We start from the raw sequence: 18,380 nt of genomic DNA on the forward strand, positions 1-18,380 counted from the left end.
TTTATACAATTTTATGTAGCCTATTACTTTATTGTATTTAAATGTTAATTTATTTTTGTTATAAGAAAAAAGTTATTAAACCAGTTATTGTAGAGTAGACCATCATTTAAAAAATCAATATCGTGAAAATACCGCAGGCTATAAGCTTTTATCACAATCACATTAAAAAAATATACCTAACATGCCTAGTTGGGCAATTTATTTTGACCTGCAAATATGACATTAAATGACTGAGGCAAACACTACTCTTAAAAAAACGAAAAAAACAACAACAAAACACTATAGCGTTTTTGTGGTTAAAATACGATTAAAATCTAAGCAAATGTATGTGGTCATGTGTAGGCCTAGGCTACTATTTAAAATATTGAATTGTTAATTTTCATTTTGTTCATTCGCGTAATAGAGACATGAACTACATTTTTTGTAACTAATTTCTGTATTGTGTAGGACCTGTGTATCTTTAACCCTGGCATTTTTATTTTTGTACCTTTTTTGTATTTTTTTTTTAAATTTATTTTCTGTTCATGTTTTGTAATTGTTGTTCATGCAATAAAAAAACAAACAAACAAAAAAAAAAACATTTTTTTGTAACTGTAACCAATTTGCTTTGTTTCTGATTCGTTCTTGTTGTGATTAAAGGATGTGGAAGAGGAGCTCGAGAGGTGTTTGTCATGGAAACGGAGCCGGGGATCATTAAGGGATGACAGACTGAACCTCTCCGGTGTGTTTCAACTCAAACCCGTGCGGAATAAACTCGGACAGCCGTGACGGATCCACCACCACAGATAGCAGAAGTCTATAACACGTAAAACTCGACTAGAGCTGCAGTATGTCCGTGGACGGGATTCAGGACGGTCCGGTAACGGTTACCGTGGCGGAGTCGCACACGCGTGCGTCCGGCGGGGTCCAGTCTCTGTCTCTGCCGGGTTTCATGCGTCTCAAGTTTAATCCGGAGTCTCTCGAGAAAGTTTATCAGACGTATTTTCTGCGCCAGCGGCAGGAGACGCTACTGGTGCTGATCGTGTTCGCGGCTCTGTTCAACAGTTATGTGGTCATCATGTGCGCGGTTGTTTACTCTCAGGATAAACTCAACACGATCGTAGTGGCGGCAGGTGGACTGGTTTCGAATATTCTGCTCTACATCATGTCCCGGTTCCGTCTGCTGCCGGAGGGGTTGTCCCGGAGCCTCGTGCCGTACGCGCTGTGGCTGCTCATCACGGTCCACGTGCTGTGCTACTGCAGTTTGAACTTCGCGGGATTTTACGAAGCCGGTGACACGGTCGGGTGGCAGATATTCTTCACCTTCTCCTTCTTCCTCACGCTCCCGCTGACGCTCGCGCGCATCGCGCTACTGAGCGCGCTCTCGTGCTGCGCGCACACGCTGCTGCTGGGCTTCACTGTTGCACAGAGACAGCAAGATAAGCTACAGTTAACAGTGCTGATCAGACAGGTGACACAAACACACTTACACACTACTATTATTGTTTTGTCAGGTTACATAATCAGATACTCCAAGGTTCTTCAAATAACAGACCTAAACTTTTATTAAAAACTTTTCTGTAAGTGAAGAAATTATTTACAGTGATATTGAGTGATGATAGTGTAACAAGGTTTTAAGGCTCAGGGAAGAACGAGGGGGTACTGAAAGTTCAACATCATATTTTATTAGTAAAATAAACAACAAAATGAAAGTAAAGCAGCAGTCCCTCAAAGACTATTGCCACTTAAACAAAAACGAAACACTAACATAATTAGTCAAGGTCTGGTCCTCTCTCCTCCTTCACTTTCCTCACTCCTTCTTTTCTCCTTCCGGAGCTCCTCCGTGTGACTCGAGACCTGTTACGGATAGCTAGGCCTTTATATCATGGTTCTGAATGCATTTTACTTATACCATTGTTTCACTACAGTACCTTCATTGTAAAGTTGATTACCATTTCCAGATATCTTGGGATCATTTTACCATTATCAAATCTAATATTATTGTTACTGCCACAGTATATCACAATGGTACTTCACATGATAGCGTATAAATTACGTAATATCATTTCATTAAATTGTAATATCTATAAAAACATTTTTATTTCAATTTTATACTACAATTTTTGTTTCATTTTGAAAGAAAACTTTCATATATTTTATGTAATTTACACATACAGTACCATTCAGTAAGATGTTTTAAAAAAGAAATTGATTCTTTTATTTAGCAAGGATATGTGAAATTGATCAAAAGTGACCGTAAAGACAGTAAAGAATTTATGATGTTCCAAAAGATTTTTTTAATGAGAGAGAAAGACAATATACATTTTTGTAACATTCATAATGTTATTTTAAATTATATTATTATTTTACAAAATTTCTGCTAAAGTATACAGCATTTTTGATCAAATAAATTAAGCCATGGTGTGCTTAAGAGGTTTCTTTCAAACACTTTAAAAAGTCCAAAATTTTAAATATATGTTTAATGTAAATTAACTGTTTTTTTATTTTTTATTTGACCAAACCTTATAAACAATACTGTGGTGGTACTGTGGTATAATTATGCTATCAGTCTCTAAACTGGGTTGCGAGAGAAACGTGTCAAGTGATTCATGTCATGATCACGGAGGTGGAGCTCACAGAAGGATCTGATGTAATGTGATGAAATATGTGACCCTGGACCATAAATCCAGTCACATGGGTCAATTAGTTGAAATTGAGATGTATACATCAATAAATAAGCTTTCCATTGGCCTATGGACAATATATAGGACAATATTTGTCCGGGTACTGCTATTTGAATATCTGAAAGTGCAAAAAAACGTAAACATTGAGAAAATTGCCTTTAATGTTGTCTATCTATGTTTGCGATGTGATTCACTGATGTTTTATATATTTACTGTAGGAAATTTACTAAATATCTTCATTGAACATGATCTTTCCTTAAAATCCTTTGTGGCATAAAAGAAAAAACAATAATTCTGACCCATACAATTTATCATTGGCTATTGCCACAAATATACCTGTGCGACTTGTGACTGCTTTTGTGATCCAGGGTCACATGTGTCTGCAAGAAACAGTTTTACACTGACGTCAAAGGACAGGCTCAAAAACCTCATTCAGGCGTCTATTTTCCATATAAACAAACATAATGTTCTGTGTCGCTGGAGTGTGTGTGTTCAAGCAGAAGTGTGTTGTTTCTGGTAGCTTGTGGCGAATCTGATGCTGTATTTTGCTGCTGTGCTGGTGGGCGTGATGTCATATTTCATGGCCGACCGCAAGTACCGCACGGCGTTCCTGGAGGCCAAACAATCTCTGGAAGTCAGTCTAACGCTGAAGGAACAAGGTCAACAACAGGTACACACACAAACATGCATTGCAAATACAAATTGTGTCTCTAATAAGTGCACCGGATGCTTAATCCATGTCTGAGAGTGTGTGAGTAATGAGATGCTCTAATTGGGCTCAGCGGTGGAGCTCTGCTCTGGAGCCCTTGTGTTACCTGTTATTGGTACATCTGAGCAGAATAGAGACAAGGACACACACACACACACACACACACACACACACACACACACGGCAGGTTGTGTTCTGTTGTCACTCTTACTGCAGTAATGAAGTAATTCCCCAGGCTGCTGTTATTGTGACAGCAGCGATACTAAAGACTCAAGAGTCCAAATTTGCCATCACACATTATTTTATGTTGGTCACACAGTACATACTAACTTTTAAGATCAGTCCTATATATAAATAATATACTGGGTAATGCAATAAGTTAGTTCATCCAAACATTTACATTATTTACTCTTTTTTTTTAAGAGCTGCATAGAGGCCAATAATTCAGTTCAGTTTATATTGATATTTGTGTCATTTTAGTTTTAGATGCAACCAAAACACATTCATATCAACTTATATTTTCATATTTTTATGTGAATAAATGAACTTTCTACTTTTTAATTTTCAAGATTTTTATTAGAAAACAAGGAAGTTATAATAAACTGATTTGTGTTCTGACAACAGTGTTATTTTAGCAGATTGAGATATTGTTATAGCTTTTAATGGTGACATTTTACAATAAGGTCTCATTTGTTAACACAAACTAACAGTGAACAATACATTTTTACAGCATTTATTAACCTTTGTTAATGTTAGTTAATAAAAATACAGCTGTTCATTGTTAGTTCATACAAATACAACATTTGATTTGAATAATGTATATGTACATATAGAAATTAACATTAATTAAGATTAATAAATGCTGTAGAAGTGTTGTTCATTATTAGTTGACTAATGTAGTTAACTAATGAAACCTAATTGTAAAGTGTTAACATTTTTATTAATAGTTAAAATTAGTTTTCATTTTAAGGTAAAGTTTTGGTCATTTAGCTTTGTGTATTTGCAATTTTTATTAGTTTTTTTAACTGTCTATATATTTGTATTTCAGTTTTAGTCCTTTTAGTACATCAACTTTGCAACTACAGATTTTCTTTATATGTTTTATTTTTTTTATTTTATAAAAACCCTCTGAAAAGGAGAACAACAAAAGGCCATCTTTTTCTTTTTCAAATCTAGAGAAGTGTAATTTCTGGTCCACTCGCTTCATAAAACCGAATTTCAAACATAGAAAGTGTTTTATAATGTTTCCACCTTTGTTGGTGGCAGTCCCACCATTGCTCAATTTTAATATTTTGAACCATTCAAACAAACAGCAATATTGAAACAGGCTTATTGTTATATGGGGAGACGGTTTCAACGGTTTGTCTCAAGTACTTTAACATATTTTGTTTTTTGTATGCTACCTTTTACGTTTTTGCTATTGAATTGGATTGTGCTTCATCGTTGTTTTGCTGTTCAAATTTTGTAATTTAATAGCAGGTTCCCTTGTGACAACTTACCCCATTCCCATTGACAACATGTTCCATTATTTGCTGTTTAGTGTTTCAGTGTTAATCGCTGACACCAAACTGTCTGTTCTCCGGTTTAATTGCTTTTTTGTCAGTCCGATTTGCTTGTGTGGTCACATGGTCTCCAGATACCCCGTCACTCTCAGAATGCCATAGCAGCAGTGGGGGCTTGTGGGAGTTGAGTGCATTCAGCCAATCAGAGCACAGCTGATGAGTTTAGCTCTCTATGGCAACCGCATCAAGAGACTAATGTGCTTCAATCGAACTCCCAAAATCCCACATCACTTTTCTGTTCATGAACTAGAAAGAGCACATCTTTTATTTATTTTTTATTTTTTTCAAACTACCCCCAAATAAGAAAAATACTGAATCTGAATCTAGCTTGCAAGACTGCATTTATTTAATCAAAAATACAGTAAAACAGCAACATTCTGATAAATGATTACAATTAAAACTAACTGTTTTCTATTTTAATAAATGTAAAACGTTTAATTTATTCCTTTGATCAAAGCTGTATTTTCAGTATCATCACTCCAGTCTTCAGTGTCACATGATCCTTCACAAATCATTCTGATGTGCTGATTTGATGTTTAAGAAAAATGTATTATTTCTAACGTTGAACAGTTTTTGCTGCTTGACATTATTGTGGAAACAATGATGCAATTCAAACACTCGTGGTAAGATTAAAAAAAAGAGAAAAAGTAATACTTTTATTAATCAAGGATGCATTCAATTGATCAAAAGTTAGAGTAAAGACGTTTAAACATTGATAATAGTCAGAAATATTTCTTGATTATCAAATCCGCATATTTAGAGTGATTTCTGGAGTAATGATGCTGAAAATACAGATTTCATCACAGGAATAAATTACATTTGAAAATATTTTAATTTGTTGGTGTATTTTGCAATATTACTGTTTTTACTGTATTTCTGATTAAATTAATGCAAAATAGACTTCTTTAAAAAAATTGTAATGTTCCCAAACTCTCTATTTGTGTGTTTAGGAGGAGTTGTTGTTGTCTATCTTGCCGAAGCACATAGCAGATGAGATGCTTCAGGGCATGAAAAAAGAAGCCAATCAGAAATCAGATGCTCAGCAGTTCAACACCATGTACATGTACCGTCACGAAAATGTCAGGTAAAACACTAACTGTCCATGATTTTCATCCTGTCTTCAATCCAAGTGCTTTTGATTCACCACAGTGATTCTTTTTAATCGGTTCACCAAAAGATTCACCCAGATATGTCAATTGATTCAATACACTGAAAAACATATTTGCAGAATTGTCAGTCATGAATGAAACAGTATTAAGAAATTGGTCCTAATGATTGTATAAATAAATAAATAAACCTACATATTTTTCCTTCAGAAATACTTGAAATGACAGAAATAAAACAGTTTGACTTAAACGAGCAAGGCTGGCTTTACACTAATGTAATGATCTCTCTCTTCCAGTATCCTTTTCGCAGATATTGTAGGTTTTACACAGCTGTCGTCTGCCGTGACTCCGAAAGAACTTGTCAAACTACTCAACGAACTGTTTGCTCGCTTTGACAAACTAGCAGCAGTGAGTAAAAACAGCCAACACGCATTTTAAATATTTATATCCGTCCCCCTTGTAAAGAAAATACAAAAAAAGAGTACAAAAGCATATGTCATGAGCAATTTGCATGATATAAATGTGCATATAATCACCAGTATTAAGGATACAAGAAACACTGACACTTCCACAATCCACACGCATTTTATTTCACACTCTCTTATGTCTCTTATCTGACTGTATGTTTTAACAGCAACACCACCAGCTGAGGATCAAGATTCTGGGAGACTGTTATTACTGTATCTGCGGTTTGCCCGATTACCGTGAAGATCACGCGGTCTGCTCCATTATGATGGGCCTGTCTATGGTGGATGCCATCTCGTGAGTACATGCCCACTGGGTGGAGCTTTACCTGCAGTATCCAATCACTGGGTGGAGCTTTACCTGCAGTATCCAATCACTGGGTGGAGCATTACTGCAGTATCCAATCACTGTTTGCATGCCATTTGGGAGAGGTTTTATCTGTAATATGAAAAACTTTATCTAATCCACACACCCACTGGGAGCGGCTTCCACTTGTGGGAAGGGCTTTATTATACAATAAACTTGGAGACGCTTTATCTTCTGAAACGCTATAATTAATTGTTCAAATATGAATAAACGAGGGCACTTCATTAGTTTAGTGCTGTACATTATATACTGTGTGTGTGTGTGTGTGTGTGTGTGTGTGTGTGTGTGTGTATTCAGTATTTTTTTCATTATTGTTGTGCTGACATAGTAATTGTATGTTAAACTAATTTTATTCAAATATGTAATACCTATAATAATAATAATTGTTCATTTGAAAACAATATTTGATACATTTTTTATAGGATAATAATTCGATTCGATTTTTAGAATTTATTAGAATTTTATTCTACATATATATATATATATATATATATATATATATATATATGTAGAATAAAATTCTAATAAATTCTAAAAATCGAATAATATATATATATGAAGAGTTCAGATGCAAAAGCCTCTAAGTGCCATTTGAAATTTTCTTCTAGAATGATAATTTTTATCAAGCTTGTATGTTTAAGGTCAGTGATTTCACTTAAATTGCAATGAAGATTACCTATTAATTGTCATTTAAGTGAAATAACTGAACTTGAATATATAAGCAGCACCCACTTAGAGGCTTTTGCATCTGAACTCTTCATATATATATATATATATATATATATATATAGTTAATTTTTTGGTACATAACATGCTAATATATATATTATAAAAAAGTTCTTATTTTTGTATAATTTCAAAGGCTTTTTTAATAATCTTTAAAATTATACAAAAACATTTTTAGATTTAAAAAAAAATATCTTTAAATAAATATATCATATAGAAACTATAAACATTATTATATAAAAATGTATATATAAATCTGGTTTACATGTTTAAAAATCATACAAAGAATCATATATAAATAAATCAATATAAATGTTTTATATGTACAGTATATATATACATTTGTTAAATAATTTTTATATATTTATATATTCAATGTATATATGCAAATATGATATATTTTTATACAAATATTGTTTTCTTAATGTAATAATATTTTCTTAAAATGAATGAATCGGCTATAAACAGACAGTCCAAATGGCTCATATGCTTCTCACCTGTGTTCAGGTATGTGCGTGAAAAAACACAGACAGGAGTGGACATGCGTGTTGGCGTGCACACGGGGACCGTGCTGGGGGGAGTGCTGGGACAGAAGCGCTGGCAGTTTGACGTTTGGTCCACTGATGTTACGGTGGCAAACAAGATGGAGTCAGGGGGAATCCCTGGGTGAGATCAACTCAAATCTGTTCAAACTCAATTTAAACTATTATTTTCTTGTTGGATTACAGTGTGGATGACTCTGTGTCTGCAGGCGTGTGCACATCTCTCAGAGCACAAAGGACTGTTTGCATGGTGAGTTTGAGCTGGAGGAGGGCAATGGAGGAGAACGCTGCGAGTATCTTCTGGAGAAAGGCATTGACACGTACCTGGTGTGCCTGTCCAAAGAAACACACAAAACAAACGGACTGAGCAACGGCACAGTGAGTATCATAGGCTTCACTCATATTCTCTGATCTGTTGTTCTCATCTCAAGCGGAGACAGTACTCTATAAACACAGTTTTATTGACAAACAGAAAACAAAAACCCACCAGGGGGCATACGAACATTGACAAGGGAAAATAAACACTGACAAGCCTAGACGCCAAACTTGACAATGGACTTACAGCGTTTCTGACAATAAACTTGACTTGACAATACACTAGACTGGATTACTCACAGACAGGATACAAGCACAGAGTAACAACTACAAGGAGATTATATGAGGGAGATAATCAGAAGCACACAGGCGACACTGATGAAACAATAATGACTAAACGAGGAGAACAAGGGGGCGTGGGAAGGACATAGGACAACACAAACACGCAGCCCAAACAACAGGCCTTGTGTTCGCACCCAAAACATGAGTCTGTCGTGATCCTGCCTCAGGACTAGAATAAAACAGGGATAGAGGACAGAATCCTGACAATCTCAAACTCATCTGAAACTGTCCTCAGATGATCAACACCACAGAAACCAGCGGCAGCAGCACATCAGTAAAGAACACACCTGAGGAATCAGAAACACAGGTGACATCTATCTATCTATCTATCTATCTATCTATCTATCTATCTATCTATCTATCTATCTATCTATCTATCTATCTATCTATCTATCTATCTATCTATCTATCTATCTATCTATCTATCTATCTATCTATCTATCTATCTATCTGTCTGTCCATCTGTCTGTCAATGTATCTGTCTGTCTGTCTGTCTGTCTATATGTCTGTCTGTCTGTCTGTCTGTCTATCTGTCTGTCTGTCTGTCTATCTGTCTGTCTGTCTGTTGATCTGTCTGTCTGTCAATTTATCTATCTGTCTGTCTGTCTATCTGTCTGTCTGTCTGTCTGTCAATTCGTCTATCTATCTATCTGTCTGTCTGTCTGTCTGTCGATCTGTCCGTCTGTCAATTTATCTATCTATCTGTCTGTCTGTCTGTCAATTCGTCTATCTATCTGTCTGTCTGTCTGTCTGTCTGTCTGTCAATTCGTCTATCTATCTATCTATCTATCTGTCTGTCTGTCTGTCTGTCTGTCAATTCGTCTATCTATCTATCTATCTATCTATCTATCTATCTATCTATCTATCTATCTATCTATCTATCTATCTATCTATCTATCTATCTATCTATCTATCTATCTATCTATCTATCTATCTATCTATCTATCTATCTGTCTGTTGATCTGTCTGTCTGTCAATTTATCTATCTATCTATCTATCTATCTATCTATCTATCTATCTATCTATCTATCTATCTATCTATCTATCTATCTATCTATCTATCTATCTATCTATCTATCTATCTATCTATCTATCTATCTATCTATCTATCTATCTATCTATCTGTCTGTCAATCTGTCTGTCTGTCAATTTATCTATCTGTCTGTCTGTCTGTCTGTCTGTCAGTCTGTCTGTCTGTCTATCTACCTATCTATCTGTCTATCTATCTATCTATCTATCTATCTATCTATCTATCTATCTATCTATCTATCTATCTATCTATCTATCTATCTATCTATCTATCTATCTATCTATCTATCTATCTATCTATCTATCTATTTGTCTGTCTGTATCTATCTCTATCTACCTATTTACTGTATCTATCTGTCTGTTTGTCTGTCTGTCTCTATCTGTCTATTTATCTATCTATCTGTCTGTCTATCTTGACCTTTGACCTGTGCGTGTGGTTTCTCAGCGTCTACAGTTGGCCAGTATGACGGATGAAGGACTGGAAGACGAGCATCTGAATCATCTGCTGAATAAAGCTCTGCTGGAGAGAGAGAGCGAGGACACGTAATGAACGTTTGTTCTTATTTGAACCCAGTGGTTTTGCTTTGATGCCTCTGTCTCACATCACCATCTCTCTCTCTCGCTCTCTCTCAGTCTGGAGGAGAGGAAGACGTCTGTTCTCTCTCTGAGGTTTAAAGACTCTGATCTGGAATTTCGTTACTCGGCAGAGAAGGAGAGACAGACGGGTGTTGCGTTCAGCTGCTGTTGTGTGGTTCTGATCTTCACCTCAGCCATGGAAATGCTCATAGATCCGCAGTGAGTGAAGCTCATGAATAATTAGGCTCAGGCTGAGCCTGATTAGTATCTAGATGGGAGACCTCCTGAGAAAACCAGGTTGCTCCTGGAAGAGGTTTTAGTGAGGCCAGTAGGGGGCGCTCATCCTGTGGCCTGTGTGGGTCCTAATGCCCCAGTATAGTGACGGGGACACTATACTGTCAAAGAGCACTATCCTTTGGATGAGACGTTAAACCGAGGTCCTGACTCCCTGTGGTCATTAAAGGGTTAGTTCACCCAAAAATGAAAATTAAGTCATTAATTACTCACCCCCATGCTGTACCAACCCCGTAAGACCTTCGTTCGTCTTCGGAACTCAAATGAAGATATTTTTGATTAAATTTGAGAGCTGTATAACTACCACATTGGCTCCTAAGGGACTGCCTCTTGACGGCCCAAAAAGTCAATGAAGAAAATGTTTAAATATCCCAAGTGACTACCGTGGCTCAACTATATGTTTATCAAGCGACGCGAATACTTTTTGTGCGAAAAAACAAACAAAATAACGAGTTTATTCGACTATTTCTTTTCTTCCTTGTAGGCCAGAACGAGACTTCCTTATAGATTTCCACGACGCATGCGCGAGATTTGCGATCTGCGTACAACAGCTTACACTACTTCAGATCGCAAATCTCGCGCATGCGTCGTGGAAATCTATAAGGAAGTCTCGTTCTGGCCTACAAGGAAGAAAAGAAATAGTCGAATAAACTCGTTATTTTTGTTTGTTTTTTCGCACAAAAAGTATTCGCGTCGCTTGATAAACATATAGTTGAGCCACGGTAGTCACTTGGGATATTTAAACATTTTCTTCATTGACTTTTTGGGCCGTCAAGAGGCAGTCCCTTAGGAGCCAATGTGGTAGTTATACAGCTCTCAAATTTAATCAAAAATATCTTCATTTGTGTTCCGAAGACGAACGAAGGTCTTACGGGGTTGGTACAGCATGGGGGTGAGTAATTAATGACTTAATTTTCATTTTTGGGTGAACTAACCCTTTAAGATACCAAATTTCCTAAAAACACAAATTTACCCAGTGGCCTCTGTCCATAATGGCCTCCTAATCCTCCCCATTTACTACAGTAATTGCTTTCATCATGTCTCCTCTTCACTAGTAATCTGGTGTCTGGTGCACTATGGCTGAATACTATATAAATGTAATGAATGAATTAATTACTAATACAACATGATAAATTATATCAGTGTCAATGTACTCATGTAATATTTTATTAAAAGTAATGCTTCTGCTGTGTAATAATGTGACATGTCTGCTTGATTTCTGACAGGTTGATTGTGAATTACGTGACTCTGGCTGTTGGTGAGCTGTTACTTCTGATTCTGACTCTGTGTTCACTTGCGGCCATCTTTCCTCGAGTGAGTTCAACCAAAGACTTTAGATATACCCAGATGGTTCACTCATATTACCTATGCAAAACGCAACATGGCGGAATAATTCCCTCCTTAAAAATCACTATTTAGCTTTTTTAGCGCTATTTGGACATAAGGAACAACATTTATAGGATAGTTCATATCAGATGTTGTTGCTGATTTGAAATATGTTATTTAATTGTGAGCTCAGACAGCAGCTTTTGAGATTTCAGGATTCCCCCATTAGACAGGACTGGGTCTTGTTTGCCCGAAATAGCAGCCCATAGGCATTTAATGCTTCAAGTTTTATGCCTCAAGTGCATCCGTGTAACTTTGTGATGTGTGTATCAGATCTTCTCCCGGAGGCTGGTGTCCTTCTCGCTGTGGATCGACCGCACACGTTGGGCTCGTAACACATGGGCCATGGCCGCCATATTTGTTCTGATCATGGCTGAAGTGGCTGATATGGTGAGATAAAACACATTTCACCTTTTTTCCAACTATCATTATTCACTGTGATTGGCATGTTTATAGGATGTCATGCACCCACACTTCCAAGCTGGAAGCCTGACTTCAAGTGCAGTTCTGTTGCATTTTTTTCAATTCAGTTATGCAATATAGGGCTTTAAAGATTCAATGTCAGATTCTTGTCATTTCTCGTTAGCTGAGCTGTGTTCAGCCCCCTCTGTTGCTCCTGAACTCCACCTCCGGCGTGATGCTCGAGTCTCTGGGTGACGGCGGATGTGCCGAGAACCCCAAACACTACGGATACATATCAGTGCTGTCGCTGGTGGCAACCGTCATGCTCGTACAGCTCAGCCATGTCGTCAAGCTGGCGCTCATGTTGCTGGTTACCATAGTGACAGGTGCTGTAAACATCCACAGCTGGATGTACATTTATGAAATCTACGATTTCATTCGCTACCTGGACTACAGGTGAGTCGAGCTCAAGTTTGATTCCAGAAATACTTGAATACTTGAAGAGTGCTGTATTTACACAAAATATAATTTACAGTTAAACTACTTTTTGAATGAACTCTTTTTTTCCGCCATTGACATAATTTTCCAGCTTTTCCGTGTTTTCACTGTTAGACTGTAGGGAGCGCTATTATGCCTGGTTCAGATTACACGATTTTAGCCCGATTTTGGCACGATCCGTTTGACGTAGGGTGTCGTGGGGATTCGTCAACGACAACGGGCGTCGGGATGCAAGATTCGATCGTATGATCTCGTATGTGTCATAGTGGGCGACAACCTGGGCGACAATCTGCGATGCTCCAAGACATCACGACAAAAAGACTAGCACGTTTCATTTTTTAACGGTCGTCCACGATGGTTCCGTCACATGTATGAGGTTGACCAATAGGAGCACAGAAGCTTTTCCGTACGCAACTTTCAAAAATGGCAAAACGAAAGAGAGACGATGGTGCTAACGTTAAAATTAAAAGTAAAAATATATAAGAAAACAATATTTTACCTCAAGTTCTCTTTGCAGGATTGACAGCCCATACTGTCCTCTTCGAGCAATCCAGGAACGTGTCCATTGTCGGGTTTTCTTTCTTTTTTACTTTTTTCTGAACACAGGACAGCCAATACAACACTCACTGCTTCATCCATTGTTTGTTTACATTCGTTTCCGGAAATCACGTTTCGCCTTCTCGATGACATCACGCGCGTCATTAAAGACGCCATGCGATGACTGGTCAGGAAGCAACGTGTAGTCTGACATTTGTCTTGTCCACGACACGACAAGATTTTAGGAGCCAAAATCGCGTAATAGACACAGTGACTATCGTAACAGACAAAAAAAAAAAAAAAAAAAAAACGTGTAATCTGAACCAGGCATTACACATCTTCTGAAAGAGAAGGGGGTGTCAAGATTTTCTCAGATTTTTGTTCAAAATGTTACTTTTTATGAAACTTACCCACATTGAAATGTTTATTAAAAAACTGTATGAAGCTAGAATAAAAACTGTATTTTCTTCACAATATATATATATATATTAGGGCTGTGCAAAAGTTAATTGCGATTAATCGCATCCAAAATAAAAGTCTGTGTTTACATAATATATTTGTGTGTGCTGTATATAATTATTTTGTATATATAAGTACCTATGCATGCATGTATATATTTAAGAATTATTTGCACTTAAATTCGGTATATATTTATAAATAAATAATCTATATTATATAAATATAAATATTTTATATATGAATAACACATTTTCTTAAATATATACATGCATGTGTGTGTATTTATATATACAAAATAATTATATACAGCACACACAAATATATTATGTAAACACAGACTTTTATTTTGGATGCGATTAATCGCAATTAATTTTTGCACAGCCCTAATATATATATAAATATTTTCTTCACAATATAAATATATATATATATATATATATATATATATATATATATATTATATTTATTAGAAGAGGCTCTGTTCTGTCTTTTAAAAATGATCAAAAATGCTGGAGGTGGCTGGCAAGGAAGCGTTAAAAATGCTGTAAAAACAGTAATATTATTACATTTTAAAATAGCTGTTTTCTATTTGAAAAAACTGTAATTTATTCCTGTGATCAAAGCTGAATTTTCAACATCATTACTCCAGTCTCCAGTGTCACATAATCCTTTAGAAATCATTATATGATGATTTGAAGCTCAAGAAACACTTATTATTATTATTATTATTATTATTATTATTATTATTATTATTGTCAATAACCTTAATACATGTTTTCAGTATTCTTTGATGAATAGAAAGTTAAAAAGAACAGCATTTCTATGAAATATAAAGCTTTTGTAGCATTATAAATGTCTTCTGAACGCAAATGTATATAGTATAGATTTGTAACTTGCTGTTTTTTAATGTAGGATTCAAGAGGGAATGAACTAAGAATAGTTGTGTCTATATATATATATGCTCTAATGCTCTTTTGATGCCCTTCTCCATCATTCAACCACTATTTTCTGAGTTACTTGCTGCTGCAAAAAACAGAGTTTTGTGAATTAGGCACAATCTATAATGAGCCAAATTTACTCAGAATGGAGACTGAGAACTTGTTATACAGCACAGTTCTTTCTATGGTGTATTTCTATTGTTTTCACCTAGTTTAGTGATTAAATGCAAGCTTTTGCATTTGAAATGCCATTCACAAAAGGTATTTGCATGATTTTCTGTGGCTCTTTAGGTATTCAGTGGTTCCCACCAGATATCTGCTGACCGTGATGATTATCATCATGATGATGAGTTTCTACTACTTCTCACGCCACGTATGTCCAACAACAGCTTAAAAATGTACATTCCTCTCCTCTGTTTTTTCATAACTATTAGCATGTAAATGTTCCTCTCTCCTTCAGGTGGAACGAAAGTCCCGTAAGCTGTTTCTGTGGAAGGTCGAGGTTCACGATCAGAAGGAGAAGGTGTACGAAATGAGAACGAACAACGAGGCGCTGGTCACTAACATGCTTCCTGATCACGTGGCCAAACACTTCCTGGGCTCCAAGAAGCGAGATGAGGTATGGGAGTTTATTCCTGAATTCAGAATAATGCGTTTAGTATCCATAATAAATGTGCATATTGATGTCTATTGCAGGAACTTTACAGTCAGTCATATGATGAGATCGGCGTGATTTTCGCCTCTATTCCCAACTTCTCTGACTTTTACACTGAGGAGGGTATAAACAACGGAGGGATCGAGTGCCTCCGAATCCTTAATGAGATCATCTCTGACTTTGACAGTGTGAGTGTGTCTCTTGCTCTTTATTTCTTTATATATCTCATAATTTGCTCAGCGGAAATTGTCTTTAAAATCATGTGATGTGTTTTTTGACTCTGAGTAGCTTCTGGATCGCACAGAGTTTCGCCACATTACGAAGATCAAGACCATCGGCAGCACGTACATGGCAGCTTCAGGCGTGACGCCGGAGAGCAACACTAACGGATACGCCGACCGCAAGGTGTGCTACACAACACAACACACTCCACAGTGCAAAATGCTTACAACAATGGAGTCTGTGATACTGATGATAATGATGTGTGTGTGATACAGATAGAGGATCAGTGCATGCTGGAACGCTGGCAACACTTCGCTGATTTGGCAGACTTCGCGCTGGCTATGAAAGTCATACTTGGAAACCTAAACAAACAGTCATTCAATAACTTCATGCTTCGCATAGGTGAGAAAACAGGAATACAGACCTATGTTACTTTTATATATACATTTCTTATGGTCCCCATGAGGAAAACAGCTTATAAATCATTGTAAAAATGAGAAAATGTAAAATGCAGAAAGTTATCTGTGATTAACAAGTTTAGGGGTCGGGTTAGTGTAAGGGGACTGAATATACAGTATAAAAATCATTATGGCTATGGAAAGTCCCCATAACATGAAAACCCAGCAGGTGTGTGTGTGTGTCTGTGCCTATGTTATTGAGGCAAAATGTCCCCACAAGATGGCAATATCCAAAATCCTTGTCCTTGTGGGGATATTTTTGGCCCTCTTGAGGAAAACCGCTTATAAATCAGACTCAGAAGTCACGTGTTTTGATTTTTTAAATGTAAAAATGCAGAAAGTTTTCTGTGTTGGGAAGGTTTAGGATAGGGTTAATGTAAGGGGAGAGAATATACAGTTTGTACAGTAAAAAAAAAAATCTTATAAAGCATTAAAATCCAACATGCGTGTGTTTTACTGTCAGGTCTGAATAAGGGGAGTGTGTTAGCCGGAGTGATTGGTGCACGCAAACCTCATTTTGATATCTGGGGAAACACTGTGAACGTGGCCAGTCGTATGGAGTCCACTGGGGTTATGGGTAACATACAGGTGATATACGTTTTATTTGTTTATTTATTTGATTGATGATTGAAGTAAATATATTTACAATTTATAAATATATAAACATATATATATATATATATATATATATAGAGAGAGAGAGAATTTTACAGTATATAGTATTTAAGTTGTTTTATTATTGTATTGCTGCCTGCTTGGAGACCTCTGTACATTTTTGAGTGAAGATTTAAATAAATCATTGAATCAATTTTAAAACAGAAATTATATTGAATTAAACTTCCCACTTCTAATGCAATTTTTCCGACAGAAATGTAATTTAGAGATTCTATTAAAACATCTCTCTCTCTTAACATACTCATACTTCGGATGCAAAACTAGCCTAGCATAGGAACATAAAAATATTCACAGTATGGCTCTAACACAGGTGTGTGTGTGTGTGTTTTCATGGTGTTGGTGCTCCCCAGGTGGTGGAGGACTGCTATAACATCCTGAAGGAGTATGGTTTCCGTTTCGTCAAAAGAGGTCCCATCTTCGTGAAAGGAAAAGGAGAACTGCTTACTTTCTTCATGAAGGGCAAAGACAAACCTGTCGCAAAAACAACCGAAGTCTCTCTCCCACATCAAATATTAGACAAATCATGAGAAGAATGAAGAAGACTAGGACAATGACACTATTGTATATTTTATCATGTTGTGACTTTTTCCACTTTTTATTGATATAAAAGGAAAGGGGACAGTAAATTATTGAGGACAAAGAGGAGACACAAACCCGTGTCCCCCAAATGAGGACTTCAGCTCATGCACTTCCCAACCGGCAACAGCTCTGAAACATAAATAATAATAATAATAATTCAGAAGAATCCACAGCCAAAGGTTGTATTAACTGAGAATTGTTCATAATTTGTTATATTTTAAAAACACACTTTCCACCATTGCAACAGATCACAAGTACACCATCTGTTTCTTTATACACATTCCCTTCGTAAAAAAAAAAAAATTGTGATTAAGAACACATGTGTCTTTATGATAAGGATGGGCTCATCGATTACAGTAAACTTTTGAATTGAACATTGAATTGTTGGCTATATTAAGCACATTAAAGAAGTATGAATCATAAAATAGACCATGATGGAAATTCTGTAATATTAACACAAAAACACACACAATCAGGAGCTAAAAAACACTTCTCACAAACTGTCCGATTGAAGGCACACACATGAACATTCACAGATCAGATGACACACATCTTTTGAACAGAACATGGGAATTGTACATTATGCGCATTAACAGAAGGCAGAGTTTTTTATTCTATTTTTATTCTACATATAGCTTATACATCACACTAACAGCATATTACTATTGACGACGACGTGTAGTCAGAATGGGGTTTCGTCCCGAAGCAAATAGCATTTTTAATAGTCAAACATCTCCAGGTCTAACTCAATCCCAGCAAACTCTGATATTTTAATGGCTTTTTATAAACGCACATTTCACTCATCATGACATTCATTTTGTCTCATGTATACTCTGTGAACACCTTGGTTATAGATCAGATTGTTACAGCTCTCAG

General features: G+C 36.3%; 1 protein-coding gene across 1 annotated transcript; it reads left to right on the top strand.

Annotated features, from left to right (window-relative positions):
* The first annotated feature begins 690 nt into the window (after nt 1-690).
* On the top strand, nt 691-17,917 carry adcy3b (adenylate cyclase 3b). Its single transcript, XM_089118894.1, has 20 exons — nt 691-1,450; nt 3,184-3,333; nt 5,885-6,018; nt 6,337-6,448; nt 6,675-6,802; nt 8,105-8,263; nt 8,349-8,517; nt 9,032-9,103; nt 10,271-10,368; nt 10,459-10,620; nt 11,922-12,009; nt 12,355-12,471; nt 12,668-12,939; nt 15,207-15,288; nt 15,376-15,534; nt 15,612-15,758; nt 15,859-15,975; nt 16,068-16,194; nt 16,714-16,838; nt 17,276-17,917. Exons 1-20 carry the CDS (start codon nt 830-832, stop codon nt 17,450-17,452), a joined length of 3,216 nt encoding a protein of 1,071 aa, XP_088975020.1. The 5' UTR covers nt 691-829; the 3' UTR covers nt 17,453-17,917.
* The last annotated feature ends 463 nt before the right edge of the window (nt 17,918-18,380 follow it).

This window comes from Pimephales promelas, chromosome 13 (assembly GCF_988280905.1).
Source record: "Pimephales promelas chromosome 13, fPimPro1.hap1.1, whole genome shotgun sequence".
NCBI classification, from domain to species: Eukaryota; Metazoa; Chordata; class Actinopteri; order Cypriniformes; family Leuciscidae; genus Pimephales; species Pimephales promelas.

What these genes read in the sequence shown, in the direction of transcription:
- adcy3b (XM_089118894.1), top strand. Translation starts at nt 830, where the DNA reads ATGTCCGTGGACGGGATTCAGGACGGTCCGGTAACGGTTACCGTGGCG. An exon ending in GAGTCAGGGGGAATCCCTGG is followed by an intron (nt 8,264 to 8,348) that starts GTGAGATCAACT and finishes CTGTGTCTGCAG; the next exon opens with GCGTGTGCACATCTCTCAGA. An exon ending in TCATCTCTGACTTTGACAGT is followed by an intron (nt 15,759 to 15,858) that starts GTGAGTGTGTCT and finishes GACTCTGAGTAG; the next exon opens with CTTCTGGATCGCACAGAGTT.